This window comes from Rhinopithecus roxellana, chromosome 19 (genome assembly GCF_007565055.1).
Source record: "Rhinopithecus roxellana isolate Shanxi Qingling chromosome 19, ASM756505v1, whole genome shotgun sequence".
Taxonomy (NCBI): domain Eukaryota; kingdom Metazoa; phylum Chordata; class Mammalia; order Primates; family Cercopithecidae; genus Rhinopithecus; species Rhinopithecus roxellana.
Window position 1 is genome coordinate 81,708,804 of NC_044567.1, and position 26,668 is coordinate 81,735,471.

The 26,668-nt window shown below is 43.0% G+C and overlaps 1 protein-coding gene and 1 long non-coding RNA gene across 3 annotated transcripts in view; one reads left to right on the top strand and one right to left on the bottom strand.

Moving 5' to 3' along the window:
- Positions 1-284, bottom strand: part of WIPI1 (WD repeat domain, phosphoinositide interacting 1) — a 38,862-nt gene extending 38,578 nt beyond the window's left edge. Inside the window, exon 1 of one of the 2 annotated variants that reach the window (XM_010353112.2) lies at positions 109-284. Coding sequence is in view for 1 of the 2 variants with exons in the window: in XM_010353111.2 (XP_010351413.1) it covers positions 109-188 (80 nt within the window). In the remaining variant the exon portion in view is untranslated. The remainder of the gene's footprint in view (positions 1-108) is intronic. The other variant, XM_010353111.2, reaches the window with a different exon arrangement.
- Positions 285-2,134: 1,850 nt separating this feature from the next.
- Positions 2,135-11,283, top strand: LOC115894729. The gene is made up of 3 exons (XR_004054873.1): positions 2,135-2,232; positions 3,144-3,227; positions 11,180-11,283. It is a non-coding gene; the product is annotated as an uncharacterized LOC115894729 (long non-coding RNA).
- Positions 11,284-26,668: the final 15,385 nt, after the last annotated feature.

The window sequence follows — 26,668 nt, forward strand, 5'->3', positions numbered from 1 at the left end:
CCGCCGAGGCTGCCTCGAGGCGCGGTCACAAGCTGCGCTCAGGACGACACCCCTGGGTCCTGACACTCTGTCCCCTACCTCCCTGGCAGGGGCCGCGTCGCGACTTACGTGCAGTCCTGGTTGAAAGAGAAGCAGCTGAGCGCCGACTCGACCCCACCCGGGGGAGCGTCCGCGGCCTCGGCCTCCATCGGGGGCTCGGCCCGGGAAGCCGCAGCTCGGAGCCGGCGACAGCCACCTCAGCAGCCCGCCCGCGCCGGCTCCACGGGCCGGTCGCCGGTCCTGTCCCGCCCCGTCCCCGCCCCGTCCCCGGCTTCGCTCCGCCCCTCCTTGCCTCTCGAGCGGGTCCCGAGGACCAGAGCACCTGACAGGGCGGACACCGCCTCCTTGGCCAATCCGTGACGGCTGTGGGCGGACCCACCCTGGCGGCCCGCCCCTGGCTTCGTAACGCAGCTTTCCATTGGACAAAAGCGCGGGACGCAGAGGCAGCAGGCCCACGTGGTGGTGTTTTCATTGCCGGAGCCGCCCAGCTGGGAGGGAGAGGGAAGAATGAATGTGGCTGGAGCCAGACCTGCTGGTTTCAGTCCGGCAACTGCGTCGGGGCCGCCGCAAGGGGGACAGGAGGACGCGCTAGTTCCCACCCCGCCCAGACCCCTTGACTTGTGTAGCTCTGCCTATTAAACGTGAGGAGTTTAGCAGAGAGCGTTAGACTCCAAAGCCCCACCCTTTTGTAGAGTCCTCAAGCTGCGTTGAGAGAAGCTCCTGAAATGGGGCTGCCTCAGCCAGAGAGATAGCAAGTTGTCTTATCCGTTGCCGAGCGGTTGAGAACCCTCACTACTTGCCAAGCGCCATATTATGTATGTCATCTTGTTGAATTCTTATAAAACTTGTGTGGAAAATATGATTGTGCTCAATATACAGAAGAGGCAACTGAATCTCCAAAAGCTACACAATTTGTCTAAAGTAACAATAAATGGTAGAATGTGTATTTGTCTGCTTTCAAGACCTGTGCACTAAATAACTGCTAAACAGTTTTTTGGCAAGACCTATCCGATCCGTAGCTGAAAAAAAATGAAAGTGTGTGTAGGGCAGTGTAGTTTATGAAAGGGGTAACGTCTGGAAGACGTAGCACAATTCAAAACTCACATAATTCGAGATAAACCTTGACAAAGGATCTCTTTTTTCAAGCTAAGTACTGTACATGTTTCCATGTGGAATTATTGTCAATACGGTTTATGAATCAAAGCGCTCTGCCAGCTTTGCATTGTATAATTGCTGATGGATTTTTAATTCATCGTTTTCAAATTTTGAGATAATATTTTAATTATTGTTATATGACAGTGTCTCAAATCAGCATAATTCAAATTTATTAGGTTGGTGCAAAAGTAATTGCGATTTTTCCCATTTCCCACTTTTAATACCTAGTTTATGACAAAGCCATATATATATATATGTATATTTTTAATCTTGGACCTAGAATAGATGAGCAAAGGGCACTATTTCACCTAAACCTTTCTGGTTGGATTTCCGGTTTGTGTTTTCTGAGATGCAAATGTAACAGTTTCTTTTCTCAACTTTATTATTTTTTTCACTCCACTGATGTAAAAAATAGTTCAGCTCATAGACTCAGAGATATTATTGCTCTTTGGCTGATTGTGAGGTGTTGTATAAACTCTCAGAAGTGAATGGAACTGCTATTTAGATACTTCGTGCCATTTTTGTAACCTCTCAGATCAAAGGTGCTTCCCCCCGCCTTCCAGCTCTGTCAAATGCTGCAGTCATTTCTGTCCTGGTTAGAAAACCTAGAATCTGGCATGCTAGGTGCTAAATTGTTTGGAGAATTACATGAAGTGTACCAGAAAGTTTTTAAAGTGTAAGCTGTTATTATCAGTTTGTTATTAAGAGTTTGGACTTCATGGGGTAGATGTGGGAGCTGGTGTTAGTTTTTGAGCAGGAGTGTTTCGTGATAAAAGCAGTGTCTTTGTCAGATAAAGTTGGCCAGGGTGTGCAGAACAAATTAGAAGTGGGAAAAGACCTAGAAGTCTTTAGGGGACTAATGTGAAATTCTGGAAGTAAAGGGACAGGAGAGACTAGGCTAAAGTGATGAAAACAAGGCCAGAAAATTAGACCAAATCATGGAGTTGTTTTCAGGCAATGCTGACCAATAGATAAAATGAGCCCCAAATGTGAACTCTATATGTAAATTTCAATTTTCTAGAAGATACATTTAAGAAGGTAAAAAGAAATAGGCAAATTAATTTGAATAATATCATTTATTTAATCTAATATATCCAAAATATCATTTCAAGGTAAAGATAATCAATATAAAGTTACTAATCAGTTAATTCCGGTTTTAATTTTCTTTCTTTCTTTCTTTCTTTTTTTTTTTTTTTGAGACAGAGTCTCGCTCTGTCACCAGGCTCACTGCAACCTCTGCCTCTCGGGTTCAAGCGATTCTCTTGCCTCAGCCTGCTGAGCAGCTGAGACTACAGGCTACAGGAGGGTTCAAGCCATTCTCTTGCCTTAGTCTCCTGAGCAGCTGGGACTACAGGCGCCCGCCACCATGCCCAGCTAATTTTTATATTTTTAGTACAGACGAGATTTCACCATATTGGCCAGGCTGGTCTCAAACTCCTGACCTCATGATCCACCCGCCTCGGCCTCCCAAAGTGCTGGGATTATAGGCGTGAGCCACCGTGCCTGGCCTCAGATTTTAATGTTTTTAGAACTAAATGTTGAAAATCTGGTGTGTATTTTTTACTTACAGCATATCTCAGTTCACATGAGCCACATTTTAAATGTTCATGTAGCTGGTGGCTACTTTATTCTCAGTAGAGTCTTGAGGGACTAAATGACAGGCATGGCGACTAATGGGGAAGGGGGAGGGGCAGGGAAGAAGAGAGAAGAGTCAAAGTTGGTTTCATGGTTGGGAAGGGGAAGCCCGTTGAGTTGCTTTTAGAAACTAGATCTTCAGTCAAGTAATGAGGAAGATTTATTTCATTTCAGACACTTTTCATTAGCAGCAGAACTGCATGCTTACTGGAATTAAGGTTTGGATGTAGAGATATGGCCATGGGAGAAAAATGGTCACCTTCCCGGCCTCAACGACTTCCTGTGAACGTTCCCCCTTATATGTTTCTTTCCAGGCTAATGGTCCATTATGCCACCAGCCATGTGGAAATAACATCCCAGGGCTGCCTCATCTGACTTCGTTTTTCCCAAGACAATACGTAAGTCTATATTTTTATATAAATCTATGCCTATTTTATTAAAAACCTGTATTTGTAGGTAAATTTTAAAATGATGAAAACTAATTCTTGTTTTCAAAAAGTACCTTGTGAGCCAAACTGAATACATCAGCTAGCTGGACGTGGTTTGCGGAGGGCTGGTTTGTGATTTTTGTTAGAGGTGTAAGCAGCCACTTTGAAGAGCTCCACCCTCAAAAAATTCCCCAGAAGTCCATTCATATAAAAAGCCGAGGACAAGGTTATAAATAACTTAAGAGGTGCTGAATCCATTTAATGTCAGGCTGGTTTTTCTTTTTTCACATTCTAGTTCTGGGTTCTGTGGGAGAGGACATTCTTGATTTGAATGTTGGGCTTACGAGCATCCTAATTCTTACAAGTTCTTGCAACAGCAATTTCACTACTAAATAACATCAGCAAAAGGTAATGGGGTAGGTGGGGCGGCGAACAATGCTTTTGTTCCAATGGAAATACGATTTTGGCTTTTTCTCTTTCGACTGAAATTCCTAAATGTCTGTTTTTTCCCTGCAAAACAGAACAAACAAACAAGAAAACCTCCATTATTCCTAGGAAAACTTACTCATAAGTTACTGACCAGTCAGCAAAATCTGGGAGAATAAAGCTGGGCTCTGGGAATTAAAAACATGTTTGGTAACACAAAATTGCAGGCCACAATTCATCTAATAGAGAGACTTCTTATTTGTGTAACAATCAGGTTGTAATTTTAAAATGCTGATTAGGGCATGCACAGGGCTTTCACAGGGGAAGGTGGAAATGAGACGTCCTGTCTGATGCAACACTCCTGTCACCCCATATGGTCACTCATGGCACCCAACCATCTATAATTAGAGTAACTACTAGGTGAACAAACACTGCTCCTCTTCTGTTCTTCTTTTTATAAAGTCCATTCTATTTTTATAAAACCAAGTTACAGGAAATAATCTCCTTTTTCTTTTCTGCGATGGGGCAATACTCAGAACATGAACTGAGAATGAGTTGAACCCTTATGGGTTATGTGGCCTTTTGAGAAAGGGTAAAGTAGGAAGGGCCTTGGGACAATGGAGCCAAGAGGGAGAGGGAGGGAAGGGCGATGTGTCAGTACGTGGAGGAAGTTCAAGGCGTCAGCCCTATGGTGCCAGGGTAGAAGAGGAGGGGTTGGGCTGTGGGGTGATTTCTGGGAAAGGAGATGATGGATCTGATTGGCAAGCAGGAAGCCCCAGCCAGAGATCTGGCTGAGCAGCAGGTGCAACTGGGTTTTTGTTTCTAATTATAGACAGTTAGTGTGAGATAGCATGGCTGCAGGGAATGAAGGGCCCCATCATGTGCCCTTGTCCCCCAAATGGAACCATTATTTCTGGATTTATTGATGAAAAGGGGAGAGACAGGGAGCAAAAACTAACAACACTTCTAATATTCCTTGACTTATATATTCCTTCCCAAAAGTCAGGAAAAATGTTATTTCATGAAAGAGTGAATTGATGTCTTAATCTTCATTCTCTCCCCTCACCCGTCTTATGTTGCCTCCAGAATAACCTTTCTGAAACAGCAAGGTGAATCACAGGTTCTCAATAAATGCTTGCTGATTGGCTGATGATCACGAAGACAGTTGCTCTCTATGAGTGCTTTTGCTAATGTTCTTTGAGCTGAGAGTCTATTACTCATGCCAGTGCAGAGAGGTTCAATCAGGGTGTGTTTGTTCACTGAGGCATCTTCAGATTGGTCGAGAATACAGAGACGGGTTCAGCAGGTCAGCCGATCACCCTGCCTTAAATTTTAGAGTTTAATTATAGGCGATATCTGAAAATAGAAAACCAAGCTTTATAGAAAGCTTGGTTTGGAGCGTCATCCATCTTCTCATTTAACACTAACCACACCTATCTGGTCTAGGAATGTTTATCCCCATCAGGCAGCTGCATATGCCAAAGTGGAGACTGTTGAGTAAGTTGCCAAAGGCCCTAGCACAGTTTTTGATGCAGGTGTGGTTGTATTCTGTCCCTTCCACTGCGTGCCCGGGTTGCCAGTCCACTCTGTCTCTCGGACTCCTTTGGCTCAAGGCTGGAAATAGAATTGGCATCTTAACCTGTGCTTCATCCTATGAAGGGACAGAGGAGCAAGCGGTGAAGAGATAGAGGCCGAATTATGCCAAGAGGGTCACAGGCTAAGTACAAGGGGGAGAGTGTGGAGTCCTGCAGCTCTTCAAAGGGCACCAACACTTTGCCTACATTTACCAAGGGTACGTCTAGAAATACTCAAAAACGACCTTTGCTCCCAGAAGGTTAGCCTGTGCTCCTGGCTGGGCATGGCTTGTTGGGAAGTGTTGTACTACTTTAGGTTTCTTTCTAGTCTAGCGGTGGTGTAGGGAGTGGCGACCATTTTTTAGAATCAGTCAACCCTGAGAAGAAGGTGGATTCAAAGGCTTTGGGGGTGGAGGTGAGAGGGGCGTGGCTAAGAATCCCGAGATTCTTGGTGAACAGTGCCATCTAGCGGTCTGCATGAATTAGTTCTAGGATGGTTGGGTGGACACCTCAGGAAAAACTGGCTTGAGTGATAAGATATGGGTAGCCGGTCTGAAAGCCCCAAAAGAGAAGTCTCTGAGGCTGCCTGTGTATTCTTCCAAAACCTCTTTACTGTCTATAAATGGAAAACACAGAAACCTCCCTCACCACTCCCTCTGAAGAAGGAGAAGTTTGGAAGGAGTTTGTATAATCATTCATTCATCTATTCATTCATCTGACCAATTTTTATCGTTTGCCTGTTGTGTGCCAGCCATGGCTCCAGGTTCTAGGGATATGACACTGTCCAAAATAAGTAAAAACCCCTGCCCACCTGGGTAGAGAGACCGTCAACAAGAAAAATGAGATGTATAGTTCCTAGATGGTGATAAGTGCTAAGAAGAAACGTACAGCAGTGAAAGCGTGTTTGGGAGTGTGGAGTGTGGGGAGGAGAGATTTTGCATAGGGTGGGAAGGGAAGGCCCCACTGAAAATTTCCATTTGAACAAGACATCTGGAAGAAAAGGGAGCAGATTATGCAGTTATGGGGGGAAAGGCTCAAAGAGCAGCGAGGAGGCAGGGCCACTGGAGTAGGGAGAAGAGTGGGGAGAACTATAGGTAAAAAGGTCAGAGTGACCCGAGAAATCGCTGGAAGTTCTGACTTACATTGGAATTCGACACAGGCAGCTCTGCTGAAAATAAATTGAAGGTGTCTTGGGAGATTCACAATTCGCTTTAGCAGGCTCAAGTCTCCAGAAAGCCCAGCATTATGTTTATTTAACATTGTTTCCCAAGTGCTTTCCAAGCTTATTTAAAGATAGATCCCTTTCTTCCAGGAACACCCACTACATGTGGGAACCTGAGAAAATGGAAATCAGCTCGGATAAGCAGACTGGAACATTCCCAACAGTCATAAACAAGGCCAGCACAAGGCCAGGCAAAAACTGTGTTTAACCCAAGGCCACACCATAGCTGCAAAATTACTGACACTGGCATATCTAATCCTTTCTTATCAAAGCCTCTCCTAGACCCACTCGATTTCTCCACTTGCTGAACAAAAATTTCTGAGACACCCAAAGAGGAAAACACCCTGCCTCACGACACACCCATTCCTGACCTGATTCCTGTTTCTTCTACCTTTCCTTCCCTAGCATCACTTAACACAAACCCGGCAAAAAAGCCCTTTCCCACAGCCTCTTACTGAGATGCCTCATGGTTCACTTGATGTGCACACCCTCTTGCTGCAGGAAGTTAATAAAACTAACATTGCCAAGGCGTATGGATCACAAGGTGATTAGCAGGAAGTGGCGGCGTGCGCCTGTAGAACCAGCTACTCAGGAGGCTGAGGCAGGAGAATCGCTTGAACCCGGGAGGTGGAGGTTGCAGTGAGCCGAGATCACGCCACTGCACACTGCACTCCTGCCTGGGCGACAAAGCGAGACTCTGTCTCAAAAAGAAAAAGAAAAAAAAAAAAAGTAACATTGACAAGATTCATTCCTCTTATACTTTACCTGTTATCAGAGCCCAGCGTTTCATAGAACAAGTTGTAAGAACAGCTGGACAAAATGATTATTTCCTATTATGAAATTCTGAGTCTAAAGATAAGACATTGCATCTCCCTCAAAACTGTCTTGTGTACCAATTGAGAACAGCATCTTAAGAATGAAAAGGGTGAGGAAGTGTGGGGTTTTTTTTCTTTTTTTTTGTTTTTTTTTTTTTTTTTTTTTAGATGGAGTCTCACTCTGTCACCCAGGCTGGAGTGCAGTGGTGCGATCTCGGCTCACTGCAAGCTCCATCTCCCGGGTTCATGCCATTCTCCTGCCTTAGCCTCCTGAGTAGCTGGGACTACAGGCGACCGCCACCATGACTGGCTAATTTTTTTGTATTTTTAGTAGAAATGGGGTTTCACCGTGTTAGCTAGGATGGTCTGGATCTCTTGACCTCGTGATCCGCCCACCTCGGCTTCCCAGAGTGCTGGGATTACAGGCGTGAGCCTCTGTGCCCGGCCAGCTTATTTTTATAAGTTGCTCCTTGTCTCTCTGGTCCCTTCTGCTGCTAACATTTTTGCCTGAACATTTGTACTATGGGACCTCTTGGCTTGGTGAGGATTTAATACTCTTCCCTCCTGCCAGGAGCCTCCTTGGACTTTCTCAGGCAATGCACAGATGTCTGAAGACAGACCAGATTGGTTCTGGGCAAAACAAAAGACATTGTCTCTGCTTTCTATTATTATTATTATTATTTTAGATGGAGTCTCACTCTGTTGCCGAGGCTGGAGAGTAGGTGTGAGACCTTAGCTCACTGCAACCTTCGCCTCTGGGGTTCAAGCAATTCTCTTGCCTCAATCTCCAGAGTGTTGGGGTTACAGGCGTGCGCGACCACGCCCAGCTTATTTATTTATTTATTTATTTATTTATTTATTTATTTATTTATAGAGATAGGGTTTCACCATGTTGGCCAGGCTGATCTCGAACTCCTGACCTTAGGTGACCCACCCGCCTGGACCTATCCAAGTGCTGGGATTACAGGCGCGAGCCACCGCGCCCGGCCTGTCTCAGCTTTCTTGAGCTGTAGTGAGTGTATAGGCAATGGTGATTCACAAAAGCAGACTTGCATCTTAGAAAGCTCCCTGCAGCAGCAGTAGAGGATATTGGGGAGGGGTGGGTGATAGGGGCAGAGACCAGGTGACAGGCTGGTGTGTCAGTCCGAGTCAGACACCGGAACTTAGGTGCTTGCTGCGGGTGGAGGTAGAATGTATAGGACTCAGTGGCCTATTAGATGAGGGAACAGGGAGGGGCAGGTCAGCATGGAGATTGATTGTCAGTGTAACTTGGGTTTCCTCTGACCTTACTGGCTTCTGCGTGCAAATGGGCCTGTGTTATCAGTTACCCAAATTTCATCGGCTTCTTCTACCTTTTATAGAACATTCAGCTCCCTCCAAAGCCCTTCCTATTAATTACTGGGAAGCCCCCGGAAACACCTCGCACCTGCAGGGACCTGGCCTTTTAGGCGTTGCGCATAGGGATGTTTGTTTCTGCTGAGGAAGGCCCTTGTGATTGATGCCTCATTGCTGCCACCTGCTGGAGTCTACTGTAACAACACCGAAGTGTTTTTTCCCCCAGTATACACCCTTTCTGCTTGTATTGAAATGATTGTTTACGTTTTCTCTCTCTCTCTCTCTCTCTCTCTCTCTCTCTCTCTCTCTCTCTCTCTCTCTCTCTCTCTCTCTCTCCTCTCCTCTCTCTCTCTCTCTCTCTCTCTCTCTCTCTCTCTCTCTCTCATCTCTCTCTCTCTCCACCCTTTCTGCTTGTATTGAAATGATTGTTTAACGTTTTCCTCTCTCTCCTCTCTCTTCTCTCCTCTCTCTCCTCCTCTCCTCTCTCTCTCTCTCTCTCTCTCTTTTTGAGACAGAGTGAGACTCTGGAGTGCAGTGGTGCGATCTCGGCTCACTGCAACCTCTACCTCCCAGGTTCAAGCGATTCTCGTGCTTCTGCCTCCCGAGCAGCTGGGACTACAGACACCTGCCACCACACCCGGCTCATTTTTGTATTTTTAGTAGAGATGGGGTTTTGCCATGTTAACCAGGCTTGTCTCGACCTCCTGGCCTCAAAGGATCCGCCCTCCTTGGCCTCCCAAAGTGCTGGGATTACAATCGTGAGCCACCGTGCCCAATCATGTTTTCTCCTATGTTAATGTGGAGAATTATACTGAGTAATTTTTTATTGAAGTGAAATTCACATAAAATTAACCATTTTTAAGTGAACAATGCAGTGACATCTAGTGCATTCACAATGTTGTGCATCCACCTCTGTTATCTAGTTCCAAAACATTTCCATCACTCCGAAAGAAAACCCTGTACCCCTTAAGCAGGTACTACTCATCCCTTCTCCCCAAGCCCTTGACAACCACCAGTCAGCTTTCTGTTTCTATGGATTTATCTATTCTGAATATTTCATATAAATGGAATTACACAACATGTGGCCTTTTGTGTCTGGCTTTCACTTAGCAGAATGTTTTCAAGGTTCATCCATGTTGTAGCATGTGTCAGTATTTCATTTCTTCTTATGGCTGAATAGTATTCCTTTGAATATACATGTCACAATTTTATTCATTTATCAGCTGAGGGACATTTGGGTTGTTCCCAACTTCTGGCTGTTGTGAATATTATGAACATGTGCGTACACATACTTATTTGGTACCTCTTTTCAATTCTCTTGAGAATGCTCTGAACTCCTAGGAGTGGAATTGCTGGGTCACCTAATAATTCTGTGTTTAACTTTTTGAGGAAATACAAAAATGATTTTCATAGCAGCTGAACCATTTTACATTCCTGTAGCAGCATACAGGGACCCCAATTTCTCCATGTCAGTGCCAACACTTGCTATTTTTTGTTTTTGTTTTCCAAATTATTATAGCCATCCTGTGGGTGTCATGAACACTAAAGTTTTATGAGATGCCTGCAAACTGCAAACCCTTGGGACATCTAACTAGTGCTCGATGCCCCAGCATTCTCAATGAGTCAAAGCCCTACTGTATTCTCAAGACCCCTGTGCTCATTCTGGGTCCCACTCTTGACACCTGGACAATAAGTTTCAACCCAGAGCTCTCTCTTCGTGAAATTCAAATGAGAGTTCATGGGGCCGTGTCAAGAACTCGATATCTGAAGCAGATTCCAGGCTTTCCTTCCTGGCCTGTTCTTTCCAATCTTATCTTTCATTCTCCTAGCTAAAACCTCTTGATATACCACCAGCTCTTTAGGTACACTGGGATATGATTGCTTCCAAACTTAGCTGCTTAGCTTCCGCCAGGGATCTCTACTATGCAGGGTTTGTTGTTGTTGTTTGTTTGTTTGTTTTTCTTTGTTTGTTTGTTTTTTGGAGACACGATCTTGCTGTGTCACCCAGGCTGGAGTGCAGTGGTGCCATCATGGCTCACCGCAATGTTGACCTTCCCAGGCTCAACTGATTCTCCCACCTCAGCCTCCACAAGTAGCTGGGACCACAGGCACATACTGCCATGCCCAACTAATTTTTATGTATATATACACACACACACACACACACACACTTTTTTTTTTTTTTAGAGAGATGATGTTTTTGCCATGTCACCCAGGCTGTGATGGAGGTCCTTGTTAGGATGGAGAGTGGGGCTAATCATGCAGATGATACAGAAAAATAAACACTGAGGACCAGAAACTTTGGTCCCTTTGGCTGTAAGCAAAATCCTATGTGACATCAAAGAGGGCATGTCTAGGAGGTATTTGATATCTGTATCTGGGGCTAAGGGTAGATATGTGGGATTGACAGAGAGATCCGGGAGTAATTGGGGGAAGATATAGTAGCTGAGGCTGTGAGAGGAGGCAGGCTCTAATGGAAAATGTGTCAGTTGGTGAAGAACTAGAATGAAATGTCCTGGTTTGACGTTTTGAATATTCATTTAATTTTAGGAACACTATCAGAAAAGAGGCTAGCTTGTGAGCTGAGTCGGCTGCAGCAGCTCTAAACCACACATTGCTGATGAGTGAGAACCTCTGTTATAAATGGAAATGTGAACTGGCAAATACTCACTGGCTAAAGCTGAATGCACCAGTTTATTTTGGTACCTATTATGTCCATGATCTCCTATTTTCCTTATTGATTGCAAATACGCACAAGGAATAAAAAAGCTGGCTTGCTTTCCAAAAACATGACGGAATGTTTTCACTGCTGAATATCTAAAGAGGGTACAGATTGGACTCTTTGTTATTTCTCTGAGGTTAGAAATGTCCTTTGGTGGGTTTCTAATTTTTCATGAAAGGTCAGTTCCAGAGACTATTTACAAGCTGTTAGGAAAAACATCAAGCAGACAAGACATATCTCAAAATATTTAAAGTGGCCCATTCCTAGGTTCTCAACTCTTCTCTCTCCACTTCCTCTCCAGGGATCCGTTCCACAGATGGGGGTTTAAGTCAGCCTTTATCTGTAGGTGACCCTTGTCTGACCTCAAACTCTGGAATGCTCCATATGCCTCTGACTTTCATCCCAGGGAACATCAACACCCACTTCCGCTGGCATTCCTGATGGGATCTCTTTCTCCTGAACAATTGAAAGAGTCCTGCTTCAGTGACTCCCAGGGAATGTTGAGAGAGTCATTTTTTTTACAAAAGAGATTTATCCCACACCAAAACAGGAATCACTCATTTTGCACCATTTTATGCATTGTCTGTTTTCAAGGTAGGCCAGTTTTTTTTCTCCTGTTCTTCCAATCCATGAACATAGTATAGATTCTTAAGTCCTTTTGAAGTGTAAAATTTCCCACAACCACATAGCTCAATTTCTTCTACCCCCAGGAATTTTTTTTTTTTTTTTTATCACATTAGCCTGTGTATTTCCCCCAAAACAGTTATCAAAACTGAAATTATCTTGTGATTTCTGGGTTTACATGTTTACTATCTGTCTCCTCCATCTAAAAGGTAAGTTCCATGAGGATGGGGTCCCATATGTCTTCTCCCAGCACCTAGAGCAATGCCCCCATGTATAGGTGCTCATGAAATGTTTGTTGGCTGACTGGCTTACAGAGTCAGTTGCTTGAATATCATACAAAAGTTTCCATCATGAATGTCCTTTTTTTTTTTCCTCTCTTGAGTAAGGATGTTGTCCTGATTTAACTAGCATTATTGACAAATGCCAATTAACTGTATTAGTGGCTCTCAAGCTTTTGGATGCTGTTTACACTGTTAAAAAGTATTAAGGACCCCAAAGAACTTTTGTTTGTATGATTGTATCTATCATTACCTAGTGAAATAGAAATTAAAACTGAGAATTTAAAATATTTATTAATACACTAAAGTAATAATAAACCCGTTACATGTTAACATTAATATTATTTTTTATTCCCCCAAGCATACAAAAAAACAGGGAGGACAGAGGCATTGTTTTTTATTTTTGCATATCTCTTTAATGTCTGGTATAATAGAAGACAGCTGAATTCTTATATCTGCTTTTGTATTCAATGTGTCATGATATCACAACATCATGTAGCCTTTGAAAAACCCCTCTGTGTACTTGCGAGAGAATGCGAGTAAAAAAGGTGAATAACATCTTAGATTTCTTTCTTTCTTTCTTTCTTTCTTTTTTTTTTTTTTGAGACGACTCTCACTCTGTCACTCAGGCTGGAGAGTGCAGTTGCGTAATCTTGGCTCACTGCAACCTCCACCTCTCGGGTTCAAGTGATTTCCTGCCTCAGCCTCCTAATAGCTGGGATTACAGGAGCGTGCCATCACACCCAGCTAATTTTTGTATTTTTAGTAGAGGCAGGGTTTCACCATGTTGGTCAGACTGGTCTCAAACTCTTGACTGCATGATCCACCCACTTTGGCCTCCCAAAGTGCTGGGATTACAGGTGTGAGCCACTGTGCCTGGCCCATCTTAGATAATTTTGCAAATAGTTTTGACTTCGCAGATACCCCAAGAGAGTCTTGGGTAAACCCAGGGATTGCTGAAGCACACTGAGAACCAAAGATTGATATTAGTGGAGAGGAATATTTTTCTTTGTCTTTGAACTACATTCTCTTTAAGCACTAATTTTCTCTTCGATATCCTTTGCTTAGCTTAATATTAGAACACATTTGCATTCCTCAAGTTTGCCAAAGGTGACCAAGATGCATAGCGAGGAAGGGGTGATGGAAAAACAAACCAAAGGTTAGTAATTTGTTGCTTTTATACAGACACATCCACATACAAACAAAAACAACAATAAAAACATGTGCCTCTGTGGAGCATGCACTGTGTGCTCTATATTTTCCAAAGATTATTCTTATCCCAACATTTCCAGGCAGGAATTATCAGCTCCATTTCATAGACAAAGAAAAGGAGGCTCAGAAAACCAAAATAATGTATGAAAGATTGCCAAGCTAATAAGTAATAGAGAGGTGACTGCCACGACCAAATCTCATTTCCTACAAAAGCGTGGCCTTTTTGACCATTAAATTCTACATTACCACAACATGGGAGGGAAAACCTCAGAAACAATGAAGAGTTCAATATACAAATTAGCCTTATTGTTTTGCATAAATGAATAAAAAATGTAACTCCTTTTTTTCTTCTAGTGATGTGCAAATTTAAAAAGTCAATGCTTTTTTCCCCCCGATTTGAAAAGTAATACACCTACAGCAGGAGACTGAAAGAAAACTAAATGTCCATCCGTAGGGGACAGGGTGGTAGCATTAACTGCAACACACTTGTGGATGCAATACTATGCAGTCATTAAAAAGAACAAAGCAGCTCTATTGGTACTGAAATAGAACTGTCTCTAAGATGGGAAAAAGTAAGATTGGCTCAAGTTCTACAGTATGCTGTCATTTTTATTTAAAATGTGTATATTAATATGCACTGGTAACTGGTCGCTTTTGTGAATTCAGTAGAGGGACAAGCAGAAGGCAGCTTGTTTCTCTGTAACCATAATCTCCTCCTCCCCCAGACATAGACCTTGATGTGTGGTATGGACAGAAACCCTAACTTTGCAGAGAGCAGAACCGTCCAGCCATGTGTAACACCAAAACGTCACTCTCACTGCCAATTCAAAACTGCTAAGCCCCTCTATTGTTTCCCCTCCTCCTCCTTTCCATTCCGTCTCCCTCTCTGCCTGAGTTGGGGCCATGAGAGGGGATTACAGGGAGACGGCGAAAGTCTTCGCCAGGGATGTCCCTGTAGTACTTTCTTGCCCTAATGCTTTTCTATTAGGGGAGTTCTCCAAATGTCTGCAAATGCCTGACCGTCTCAGAGGCCCCACTTATGGTTATACAGAGGGCTCCTGTGAGACCCTCTGAATGGCCTAGTCTCTTTCTTTCTTTCTTTCTTTTTTTTAGACAGAGTCTTGCTTTGTTGCCCAGGCTGGAGTGCAGTGGCATGATCTCGGCTCACTGCAACCTCTGCCTTCCGGGTTCAAGCCATTCTCCTGCCTCAGCCTCCCGAGTAGCTGGGATTATAGGCACCCGCCACCACACTTGGCTAATTTTTTGTATTTTTAGTAGAGATGAGGTTTCACCATGTTGGCCAGGCTGGTCTTGAACTCCTGACCTCAAACAATCCACCTGCTTGGGCCTCCCAATGCGCTGGGATGACAGGCCTGAGCCACCACGCCCAGCCTGTGCTGCCTAGTTTCTGATAGCAGTGAGGAGGTGCGGTTCAGCAGACTTCTTGTGCTCAGCTCCTTCCCCCAGTGCCCACCCACACAACCCCTTTCCTCTGTGGCCCAGGCAGGTGGCAAGTAAGGCCATTCAGGACGGCTCCAGCGTTGCTAACTCCCCCAGCCTCTATGACTCCCGAAGCTCTCAGACCCTCGCCTTGCCATGGGTGGAGAAGTCCTCCCCACACTGCCATTTCCTCACCCCTCCATGTTCCCGGGAACACAGGTGGAACTCCCAAGAACTTTCCTGCTCCTGGGCGTGTGAGTCTTCACTGCACTGCCAAGTTTCCAATCAGGGCCAGTGACCTAACTTGCGGACCTCAGTGCAAAATGGAAATGTAGGATTTCTTGTCCAAAAAACAGGAGCAACTGCTATTAAAGACGCTAAAACATAAAGTTTTTCTTTAAAAATATTTTATTTCTAAATAAAATGTAATAGGGAAAAGAATGGTGCGTGAGCATCACACTTAATTTACACGTTGCAAAAAATTTAACATTTTCGTGTCATAATTTTATGTAATGGCTGGGTACAGTAGCTCATGCCTGTAATCCCAGCACTTTGGGAGGCCGAGGTGGGCAGATCACTTGAGGCCAGGAGTTCGAGACCAGCCTGGCCAACATAGTGAAATCCCGTCTCAACTAAAACTACAAAAATTAGCTGGGCGTGGTGGCACGCCCCTGTAATTCCAGTTACCTAGAGGCCGAGGCACGAGAATCACTTGAACCGGGGAGGCAGAGGTTGTAGTGAGCCAAGATCATGCCACTGCACTCCAGCCTGGGTGACAGAGTGAGGCTCTGTCTTAAAAAAAAAAAAAAAAAAAAAGTAACTTAATAAATAATAATTTGTTTTTTGTTTTTTGTTTTTTTTTGAGACGGAGTCTTGCTCTGCCACCCAGGCTGGAGTGCAGTGGCCGGATCTCAGCTCACTGCAAGCTCCACCTCCCGGGCTCACGCCATTCTTCTGCCTCAGCCTCCCAAGTAGCTGGGACTACAGGCGCCCGCCTCGTCGCCCGGCGAGTTTTTTGTATTTTTTAGTAGAGACGGGGTTTCACCGTATTAGCCAGGATGGTCTTGATCTCCTGACGCGTGATCCGCCCGTCTCGGCCTCCCAAAGTGCTGGGATTACAGGCTTGAGCCACTGCGCCCGGCCCCAATAATTTGTTAATGTGGTATTTGATTGATCATTAGATTTTCTGGCTCACTTTTCTACAAATTCATTCACTAGGTCATCAATATTTTTATACTTTTAGTAGCTTCATTTTTAATTGATATAATTGAAAGTGATATCAGCCTCTCTTGGCAAATGCTGGATCACAAATAATTTTTAATTTTGAGAAAAATTATTCTGTAGATGCAACTTTTGGCTTTTGCTATGGCCTCCACAAGCTACAGGAGATGTCAGAGGAAATATTAGACTGTCATTGTACACACTTACATTTAAACTTAAATTAAGGCTGGGTACAATGTTTCTTCACCTCTATAATCCCAGCACTGTGGGAGGCTGAGTGGGAGGACCACTTGAGTCCAGGAGTTGGAGACCAGCCCGTGCAACATAGTGAGGCCTCATCTCTACAAAAATTAAATAAATAAATACACTTAAATTCCGACTAACACAGAACTGATTAGCATGAAAAGATAAAACTACTGATCTAGCTGTAGATCTATCTGAAAATAGTTGATCTGGTAAATAAATTGACCTATTTTATTATTTATTTATTTGAGACAGAGTCTCGCTCTGTTGCCCAGGCTGGAGTGCAGTGGTGTGATCTCAGCTCACTGCAACCTCTGCCTCCCAGGTTCAAGCAATTCTCCTGCCTCAGCCTCCCAAGTGGCTCGAACTGCAGGTGTGCGCCACCATGCCCAGCTATTTTTTGTATTTTTACTAGAGACAGGGTTTAACCATATTGGCTAGGCTGGTCTTGAACTCCTGACTTTGTGATCCGCCCACCTCGGCCTCCCAAAGTGCTGGGATTACAGGTGTGAGCCACTGTGTCCGGCTGACCTATCTATTGTATATGGATTGTTGATTTCTGGAAAGATGGAGAGAAACTGGAAAAGGTGATTTCCAAGTCTCTTCTCATTCCCCAAAACCTTGGAAATTGGGGGAATGGGATGGGAGACAGCTTATTCTTTATTTGTATAATTTGCCATCGTTTGGCTTTTTAAACATGTGTATGTATTTGTTTTTTTGATTTAAAAACTTGTTAACAAGAAAAGGAACTCTTAAAGAAAAAAATGCATGTTAACATAAAATCTTCATACCCAGTTGATCTTTGATTCTTGCTAATCTTTCTAAAAACTACCAAATATATTTCTATATTCATTTATATTATACATAGTTATATATAGTTTAGGTATCTTCAATTTAGCTGAAAAATGTTAAGCCTAAAAATTTCCAAATTTAGAGCATTTAGTCACATCAACTCTGCTTTTCCCTGGGGCTAAGTTTTTGGAAAGGTAAGGAGTCAGCTGTCATTTCAGCTGTTTTTAAAAAGGTGAAGTGTGCTTCCTAACAAATAGAGAGGATGCCAACAGAAGGTTACTTCCTGCATTGGACTCCCCGGGCGGGTACAGGAGGAGTTTGAGGCTTGGGTGACTTGTACAGCAGTGCCCTGGGGGCCTGCTTGATCTCCGGTTGTCTGATGTCACACATAGTGAGAAGTCTGGCAACAGGAAGGCAGCGCGGCCTCGGGCTGATCCCGTGATGAGTGGTCAGCATTGCACCATGTCAGGCGGCTCTCTACAGGGATTTCTCAATCAGCTTATCAAAAATAAATAAATAGGGTGGGAGCGGTGGCTCATGCCTATAATCCCAGCACTTTCGGAGGCCAAGGTGGATGGATCACGAGGACAGAAGATCGAGACCATCCTGGCTAACACGGTGAAACTCTGTCTCTACTAAAAATACAAAAAATTAGCCGGGCGTGGTGGCAGGCACCTGTAGTCCCAGCTACTCCTGAGGCTGAGGCACGAAAATCGCTTGAACCTGGGACGTGGAGGTTGCAGAGAGCAGAGATCGCGCCACTGCACTCCAGCCTGGCAACAGAGCAAGACTCTGTCTCAAAAAAAAAATAAAATAAGATAAAAACAAATAAATCACAGTCAGAATGCCTAAGTTTTCCTATTTGCTAATAAAAAAATTTGTAATGTCTTTTTAAATTCTAAAATCTAAGTTGGGTTTATTTTTGTAATGAAAGAATAGCTCAACGTCAGAAAATCAATGAATACATTTAATGCAATTTTAATATATAAATGGATGAAGAGGGAAAATATAACCCACTCAACAGATCTCTTAGTGGATTGATACATTTCAAATCCATTCCTGATAAAAATTCTCAGCCAGCTGGGAGTGAAAGGGAACTTCCTTAACCTAAAAAATATCTACCAAAAACTTCTAGCAAATACTATACTTGTTATGGAAACATGGAAAGAATTTCCTTGGCATCAGGCAGGACACCTGTGTCCTTGTTTCCACATCAGAGTTAAATGGGTGAATTAAATCTTCATATGTCAATACAATCCCTTGTGTAAAACAAAATACTGAACAAAGAAAGCAAGCAACAGCAGGATGAGTGTAACAAGAAACAATTCCTCTCTAAGTCCTGCTGTATAGCTTCATCCTAGCCATTTTATTTTGTTTTTATTTATTATTATTTTTTGAGACAGTCTTGTTCTCTTGCCCAGGATGGAGTGCAGTGGCACAATTTCGTCTCACTACAACCTGCACCTTCTGGGTTCAAGCGATTCTTGTGCCTCAGCCTCCTGAGTAGCTGAGACTACAGGTGCATGCCACCATTCCCGGCTAATTTTTGTATTTTTAGTAGAGATGGGGTTTTGCCACGTTGGCCAGGCTGGTCTCGAACTCCTGACCTTATGTGATCTGCCTCACTCAGCCTCCCAAAGTGTTGGGATTACAGGCGTGAACCACCGTGCCCAGCCCATCCTAGCCATTTTACACAGACTTTTCATTTGTATCTCAGGTCTAAACATTTTCTGATTTTCATTACAGCCACTTCTTTGATATATATTTTGTATGCATATATATGTAGAATATTTTAAAAATTTAAAATTTCTAAACATGTTAAGATTTTTTGTTATTGTTCTCTTTAAAGTTCTCTTTAAAGTTGATTTCAAATTTTGCAGAGAATATGGCGATGTGATGCTGATTTTTTTTGGGGGGGGTTTAGGTTTCGTTGATGCCTTCTGTGAAGTTTCATATGTTTTTATGCATATGGCCTGGTCGATTTTGGCAAATGCTCTATAGCGTTTACAAATAATGTGAATGCACTAATTGTTGAGTGCCTCAGTCTACTATAATATAATATTTATAATCTACTATAATATTTATAATCTACTGTAATCTACTAGGTCAAGCTTTTAGACTGTACTGTTCAAAGCTTTTACCACCTTGCGTATGTTTGGGTTGCTTGATTGAACCAATACTAGGAGATAGTATGTTAAAAACTCTCACTATGGCTAGAAGTTGTTGTCATATTCTATTTGCCATTGCCAGGTATTTGCAGGCAGAAGGATTTCAGGGTATTTAGACTGTTAAGTTGCAGGAAGTGTAGGTCTCCATTTTCCCCTTTCTTTATTAAAAGAGATATTTTTAGAAATAGGTAATAAACACACATTGCTCAAAATTTACAAGTACTGAAAGGCATGTAGTGAAAAGTGTTTGACCCCTTCTCTGGGCTGTGGCCACTCATCTTTCCTCCTGGGGCAACCACTGTTACCAGCTTCTTACCAGTCCTTCTGGAGTTTGTCTGTCTGTCTCTCTCCTTTCCTTCTTCACTTTTTTCCCTCCCTCCCTCCCTCCCTTCTTTCCTTCCTTCCTTCCTTCCTCCCTCCCTCCCTCTCTCTCTTTCTCTCTTTCTTTTTGACAGAGTCTCGCTCTGTCACCCAGGCTGGAGGCAATCTCGGCTCACTGCAACCTCTGCCACCCGGGTTCAAGCGATTCTCCTGCCTCAGCCTCCCAAGTAGCTGGGACTACAGGTGTGCACCAACACGCCCAGCTAATTTTTGTATTTTTAGTAGGGATGGGGTTTCACCATGTTGGCCAGGATGGTCTCAATCTCTTGATCCTGTGATCCACTCACCTCAGCCTCCCAAAGTGCTGGGATTACAGGCATGAGCCGCTGTGCTCGACTGAGATTTCTACTTTTAATGTCTGTTTTGTGCTCCCAAATTCTGAATCCTGCAGTATATCAAAATAATATGGCTTTTGCTATTTATTCATTTACAAATTTTAGACAAGGCCTTTAGTTGTCTTGGTACAATAGAGAAGTCCCAAACACTCACTTCTTCAGTCATATAGTAATTCTATAAATCCACAACAATCATCTTTGCATGACAGCAATGATCATAAACCTTTATTCCTTTACTCATCATGCATCAAATCTGGTTGACAATGAGAGGATATTGGAACACCATCCTTCCCTCCATCACTTCTAATTCATTTAATTCTCTTCTTTCATCTGCTATATCTCTGCTTGTTGTAGCATTTTCTGCCATTAATTCATAATTATCATGTAAATTTTGTTCACTTCAGAACCAAGGCTCACTGTGAGACTGCAGTTTCACCAGTAAATATTCAATTTTACAATCTTAATGTCATAGTGTGGAGAATGTTTTGAGTGTTGGGTTCAAATGAATTATCCAGTTTAATGCTACTCCAGATCTTTTTCCAAACTCTTATCAGCCCGGCAAGTTGACAGATACCTTTTTTCCCCGTGCGTACTTATTTCCATATTATTCAACCCATCTGGTCAAATTCAGATTCAGTGCTCTCTGGTTTTCTACGCAGATGATTTTCAATTACTTCCCTTCATTTTTTTTCTCCTATGCTCGATCTAATGTTTCAAATACAATTTTATTCTTTTTTTTTGGTATATCTTCCATTTTTATTTATTTTATTTGACATGGAGTTTCACTTTTGTTGCCCAGGCTGGAGTACAGTGGTGCGATCTCAGCTCACTGCAACCTCCACCTCTTGGGTTCAAGTGATTCTTCCACCTCAGCCTCCCAAGTAGCTGGGATTACAAGTACCCGCCACTACACTTGGCTAATTTGTGTAGTTTTAGGAAAGATGGGGTTTCACCATGTTGGCCAGGCTGGTTGTGAACTCCTGAACTCAGGTGATCTGCCAGAGCCTCCCAAAGTGCTGGGATTACAGGGGACAGCTGCGTGCCTGGCCTGGATTATATTTTCAAGTAAGCTTTAACAAACTGCACTTGAGACACAACTTTATGAACCCTTTAATGCCCCAAAATATCTATTATGTTTTCACATGTTTTTTGATAGTTTGGCTTGGAATATAATATTTTGTTTAAAAACATTTTTCTTGGCTGGGCACCATGGCTCATGCCTGCAATCCCAGCAATCTCAGCACTTTGGGGGGCCGAGGCAGGCGGATCATGAGGTCAGGAGATCGAGATTATCCTGGTCAACATGGTGGAACCTTGTCTCTACTAAGATACAAAAAATTAGCTGGGCGTGGTGGTGTGCGCCCATAGTCCTAGCTACTTGAGAGGCTGAGGCAGGGGAATCACTTGAACCTGGGAGGCGGAGGTTGCAGTGAGCTGAGATCGCACCACTGCACTCCAGCCTGGGTGACAGAGTGAGACTTCATATCAAAAAAAACAAAAGACAAACAAACAAACAACTAAAACATTTTTCTCTCAACACATCGAAGGCAATATCAGGTTGCATTCTAACATCCACTGTGTTGATGAAAGTTGGTATCGCTATCTGATTATTGTTCTTTTGTCATGACCATTTAGAAATATGTGTGTGCATGTGTGTGTGTGTCTGAATGTGTCTATATTTTATATTCAGTGTTTGGAACTTTCACAATACTAGGCCTAGGTGTGTTAAATCCTATGGTTTTAATATGTATATGTTGGACAGTGTTTTTTTTTTTTTTGAGACAGAGTCTCGCTCTGTCACCCAGGCTGGAGTACAGTGGCACGATCTTGGCTCACTGCAACCTCTGCCTCCCGGATTCAAGCAATTCTTCTGCCTCAGCCTCCCGAGTAGCTGGGATTACAGGCGCTTGCCACCATGTCCAGCTAATTTTTGTATTTTTAGTAGAGACGGGGTTTCACCATGTTGGCCAGGCTGGTCTCGAACTCTTGACCTCAGGCCATCCACCCACCTCAGCCTCCCAAAGTGCTGGAATTACAGGCATGAGCCACCGCGCCCAGCCTAGGCAGTCTTAATCCATTTCTCCATGTAGATTTACTGTAGGCAAAAAACTTAGACTGCTTTACCTGTAGTTATCCACATTCTATTTTTGTCCAGTATTTTAGTTTCTACATTGTTTTTATACTTTTCACATTGGTAATTACAGCTATTATTTTTATCCAGTAAAAACTTGTTTAGGTTTATTCACAGTCTTAATATTTTCTTTTGTTTTTATTTCTTGTGTTTTATTCCTTCATCTTGGTACTGTGAAAAAGTCAGCTGTGGACTGAATTGCTGTTCTATTTTAGGTACAGATGACATAACCTGTCTTTTTCCTCTTGTTGCGTTCTACATTTTCTCTTTGTATTTGGTGATTTTGCAATTTTGCTTTGCTATGTTTTGGGCTTGGATTTATGTATTCTGAATGGGACCTGGCATATTTTTCGATGCTCACATCTATGGTTTTCATCAGTTTTGGATGCTATCCATCATGTTTCAGATGCTTCTACCCCATCATCTCTGGGTTTTCATTGGGAATATGTTATTTTTAAAAATGTACTTTATCCTCTATGGCTCTTAACTTTCCTATTTTCCATTTTTTATTTTTCTGTGCTGCGTTCCATGTAATTTTATCAGTCTTTTCTTCAAATTTACACATTTTCTCTTTTTCTGCATTTAACATCCTGTTTAGTCTACTGAGATTTTAATTTCAGTGATTCCTATATTATTCCATTCTCTCGCTGTTATGAATAAATACTTGAGACAGGGTAATTTACAAAGCAAAGAAGTTTAATTTACCCACATTTCCACATGGCTGGAAGGCCTCAGGAAACTTACAACCATGGTAGAAGGGGAAGCAAACACATCCTTCTTCACATGGCAGCAGGAGAGAGACGTGCTGAGCAAAGGGGGAAATGCCCCTTATAAAAGTATCAGGTCTTGTGAGAACTCACTAACCTGAGAACAGCATAAGGGTAACCACCCCCAGGATTCAATTACCTCCCACCAGGTACCTCCCACAACATGTGGGGAATATGGAAACTACAACTCAAGATGAGATTTGGGTGAGGACATGGCCAAACCTTATCAATTCCATGTTTCATTTCTAGAAGTTATTTGATCCTTGAAAAAAATAGCAGTTCTTTTAAATCCTACGTTTTTCCCCTTAGTTTTGATTCCGTCTTTAATGTCTTCGATTACGTAAACATGCTTGAATGAAAGTATTTTCGGACTGTTTTATAATTTAAAGTTTTGACCATTAGTTTTCCATTGTGAGTTCATCTTCTGGGTAGCGCTATTTATGAGAATCCCTATGGCCTGAGTTATGGGAAGGGCCTTCCAGGGAGGTTTTTGTTTCTTCTGTTAGGTGCCCCAGGGATATCGTTATTCTGGGACCTTTTTAAACATTAATTTATCAGTTCAGAGGTTCCCAGACAACTCTGCTACTATGTATTTCAGATCCAAACCCACTGGAAATGCAGGTTAGGGGGTTTAGTTTCTCAGCGGAAAACTATTGTATCCAGACTCAGATGACACAAGCTTTTTTTAATTTTTTTGAAACAGTGTCTCATTCTGTTGCCCAGAGTGGAGTGCAGTGGTACAATCATGACTCACTGCAGCCTCAACCTCCTGGGCTCAAGTGATCCTCCTGTCTCAGCTTCCTGAGTAGCTGGGACTACAGGCATGGCACGAGGCTCAGCTAATTTTTGTAATTTTTTTGTAGAGATGGGGATTCATCATGTTCCCCAGGCTGGTCTCGAACTTCTGGACTCAAGCAATCTGTGTGACTTGGTCTCCCAAAGTGCTCAGATTGCAGGCGCGAGCCTCCGCTCCCAGCCAACACAAGGTTCTTTATCTTCCTGAGCTACCGGGTAATTTTCTACCCTTTTACTTGGTGGTAGACCTTCAAAGTCCTCAGTTTTATTCAGGAATCTTAGATTCAATTCTCTAGCTCATGCAGGTCCACCGCTTCATCTCTATGTCTATGTAGGTAATAAAATCTAAGCCTGTAGCTTGTCAGTGTAACAGTCAGGTGTCTCCCTCCCCAGTTATAGCAGCAGCTCACCCTCTTGTGGATGGTCATATTTTCAGTGCCATTTTTGTTTGTGCTTTTTATTTTGCCTGTTTGCATGTGGCATGTTTTTGGCCCTTGAGGTTTCCCTTTCCTCTTTGAAAGCTTAGTTACGCATTAAAACAGCAGTCCCCAACCTTTTTGGCACCAGGGACTGGTTTCGTGGAAGACAAATTTTCCATGGACCAAGGTAAAGTGGGATGGTTTTGGGATAATTCTAGCTCATTACATTTATTGGGCACTTTATTTCTATTATTATTACATGTAATATAGAATGAAATAATTATACAGCTTACCATAATGTAGAATCAGTGGGAACCCTGAGCTTGTTTTCCCTTCTGGGAGTGATGGGAGACAGTGACAGATCATCAGGCATAAGATTCTCATAAGGAGCACACAACTAGACCCCTCACATGCGCAGTTCACGATAGGGTTCGTGCTGCTGTAATAATCTAATGCCCCTGCTGATCTGAGAGGAGCAGAGCTCACAGTACTGGTCTGTAGCTCAGGGTTGGGTACCCCTGCATTAAAACGTTATATGAATTGATCCAGAATTTCCAGGTAGCCAGACATTTTCCTCTTTATCATAGTCTTCCATCTTTCTGGAATCCTGGGATAGTTTACTCATTCATTCAGCCATTCATTCATTTTTTTCATGTGATATTATTTAAGCACCCATTATATGCTGGGCACTGGGGATATACACAGATGAATAGAACATGTCAAAGCCAGTGGAAGCTTGCGCTGACAAGGAACACTTCTCAGATGGATGGAACTTAAACTGAGATTTGTTGATTACGGAAAATGAGACAGTTGCGTATTGAGTGCTTGGTACGTGCTAGGCAATGCCCCAGGTGCTAGGGCACAAAGTGGAAGAAATGCCCTACCTTTAAGGAGTTTATAATCCAGTGGGTGGAGCTAGAGACAGACTAGGAGGTGGGTCCTGACTGCGTGGCAAGTGCTGTGTGTTCCAGTGGGGGGATGTACAAGCCGCCACGGAGCAAGAAGACAGGGCAGGTCAGAGACGATGTCTCCAAGGAGACATTGGAATTGAATTTTGAAAGACGAGTGGTGGTTAGTCGGATGAAGCCACAGGGAAAAAGACAGACAGATTTGACTGCATATAATTTAAAACTTATGTCATCTTTATTGGCAATTTACTATGTGCAAGGCATAGTGGTGCATGTTTGCACACATCCTCATTTTAGCTTCACAAAAACCTTATGAAGATGTTATTACTCTTTGACAGATAAGGAACTGAGGCTCAGTTGCTTGCCCAATGACACACAACTGTTGGGAGGTAAAACTGGAATTCAAATACAGTTTCATCTCATTTATATGCTATAATATAGAAACAAGGATTATTGGGACTTTTTTACGGTGCTGTAACAAGGAAACATTCACTAACTTTTCAAGAGGAAAAAATAAATATTTTAAATGGCAAAAACATTTAGGATTTTAAAATTCCTCTTTGTTTTCATGTTTTGTACTTCCTTCACTCTGGGGCAATAACCCTAGACACAAGGTGAAGGTTATATAGCTCATCAAACTTAGCGTTATCAAACCAAATATTGTCCATACAATAAAGGTAAAAAGAATGGGCAGAGAGGCCGGGCGTGGTGGCTCAAGCCTGTAATCCCAGCACTTTGGGAGGCCGAGATGGGCGGATCACGAGGTCAGGAGATTGAGACCATCCTGGCTAACACGGCGAAACCCCGTCTCTACTAAAAACTACAAAAAACTAGCCAGGCGAGGTGGCGGCGCCTGTAGTCCCAGCTACTTGGGAGGCTGAGGCAGGAGAATGGCGTAAACCCGGGGGGCGGAGCTTGCAGTGAGCTGAGATCCGGCCACTGCACTCCAGCCTGGGTGACAGAGCGAGACTCCGTCTCAAAAAAAAAAAAAAAAAAAAAGAAAAAAAAAGAAGAACGGGCAGAGAAGGAGGCTTTGTGTGTATATCCATTGGCTCCCTTATCTGTTTTTACTAAGGTCAATCGGTGGACAAAGGAAGGGCCAGATGTCCTCAAATTGCCTTCAGCATATAAACTATTTGCTCTCAGCAAATATATCAACCATTCCCATACTGGGGTGACAGACGACCTGGAGCAAGCTATGAGTTTTCCAGGCGGAAAGTATTTCTTTATGATTCCAGCTTGATGTCTGATCATATCTGGATGTGGCTAATTGTTTGTCCTTAGTTTTGATTAAGTCCAATTTATCGATTTTTTTGAACAAATCATGCTGTGGTGTCAAATACAGGAAACCTTTGGCTAACCTAAAGTCACAAAAAAATTTCTTATGTTGTCTTCTACATATTCATTAGTTTAGGCTCTATATTGTGATCTGTGATCTAGTTTGAGTTTTTTGTTTGTTTTTTTTTGTCTATGATGTACATGGACCCAAGTTCATATGGGTTCATACAAATCATCAAATTGCTCCAGAACCGGGCCAGGTGCACTGGCTCATACCTGTAATCCCAGTACTTTGGGAGGCAGAGGTGGGCGGATCACCTGAGGT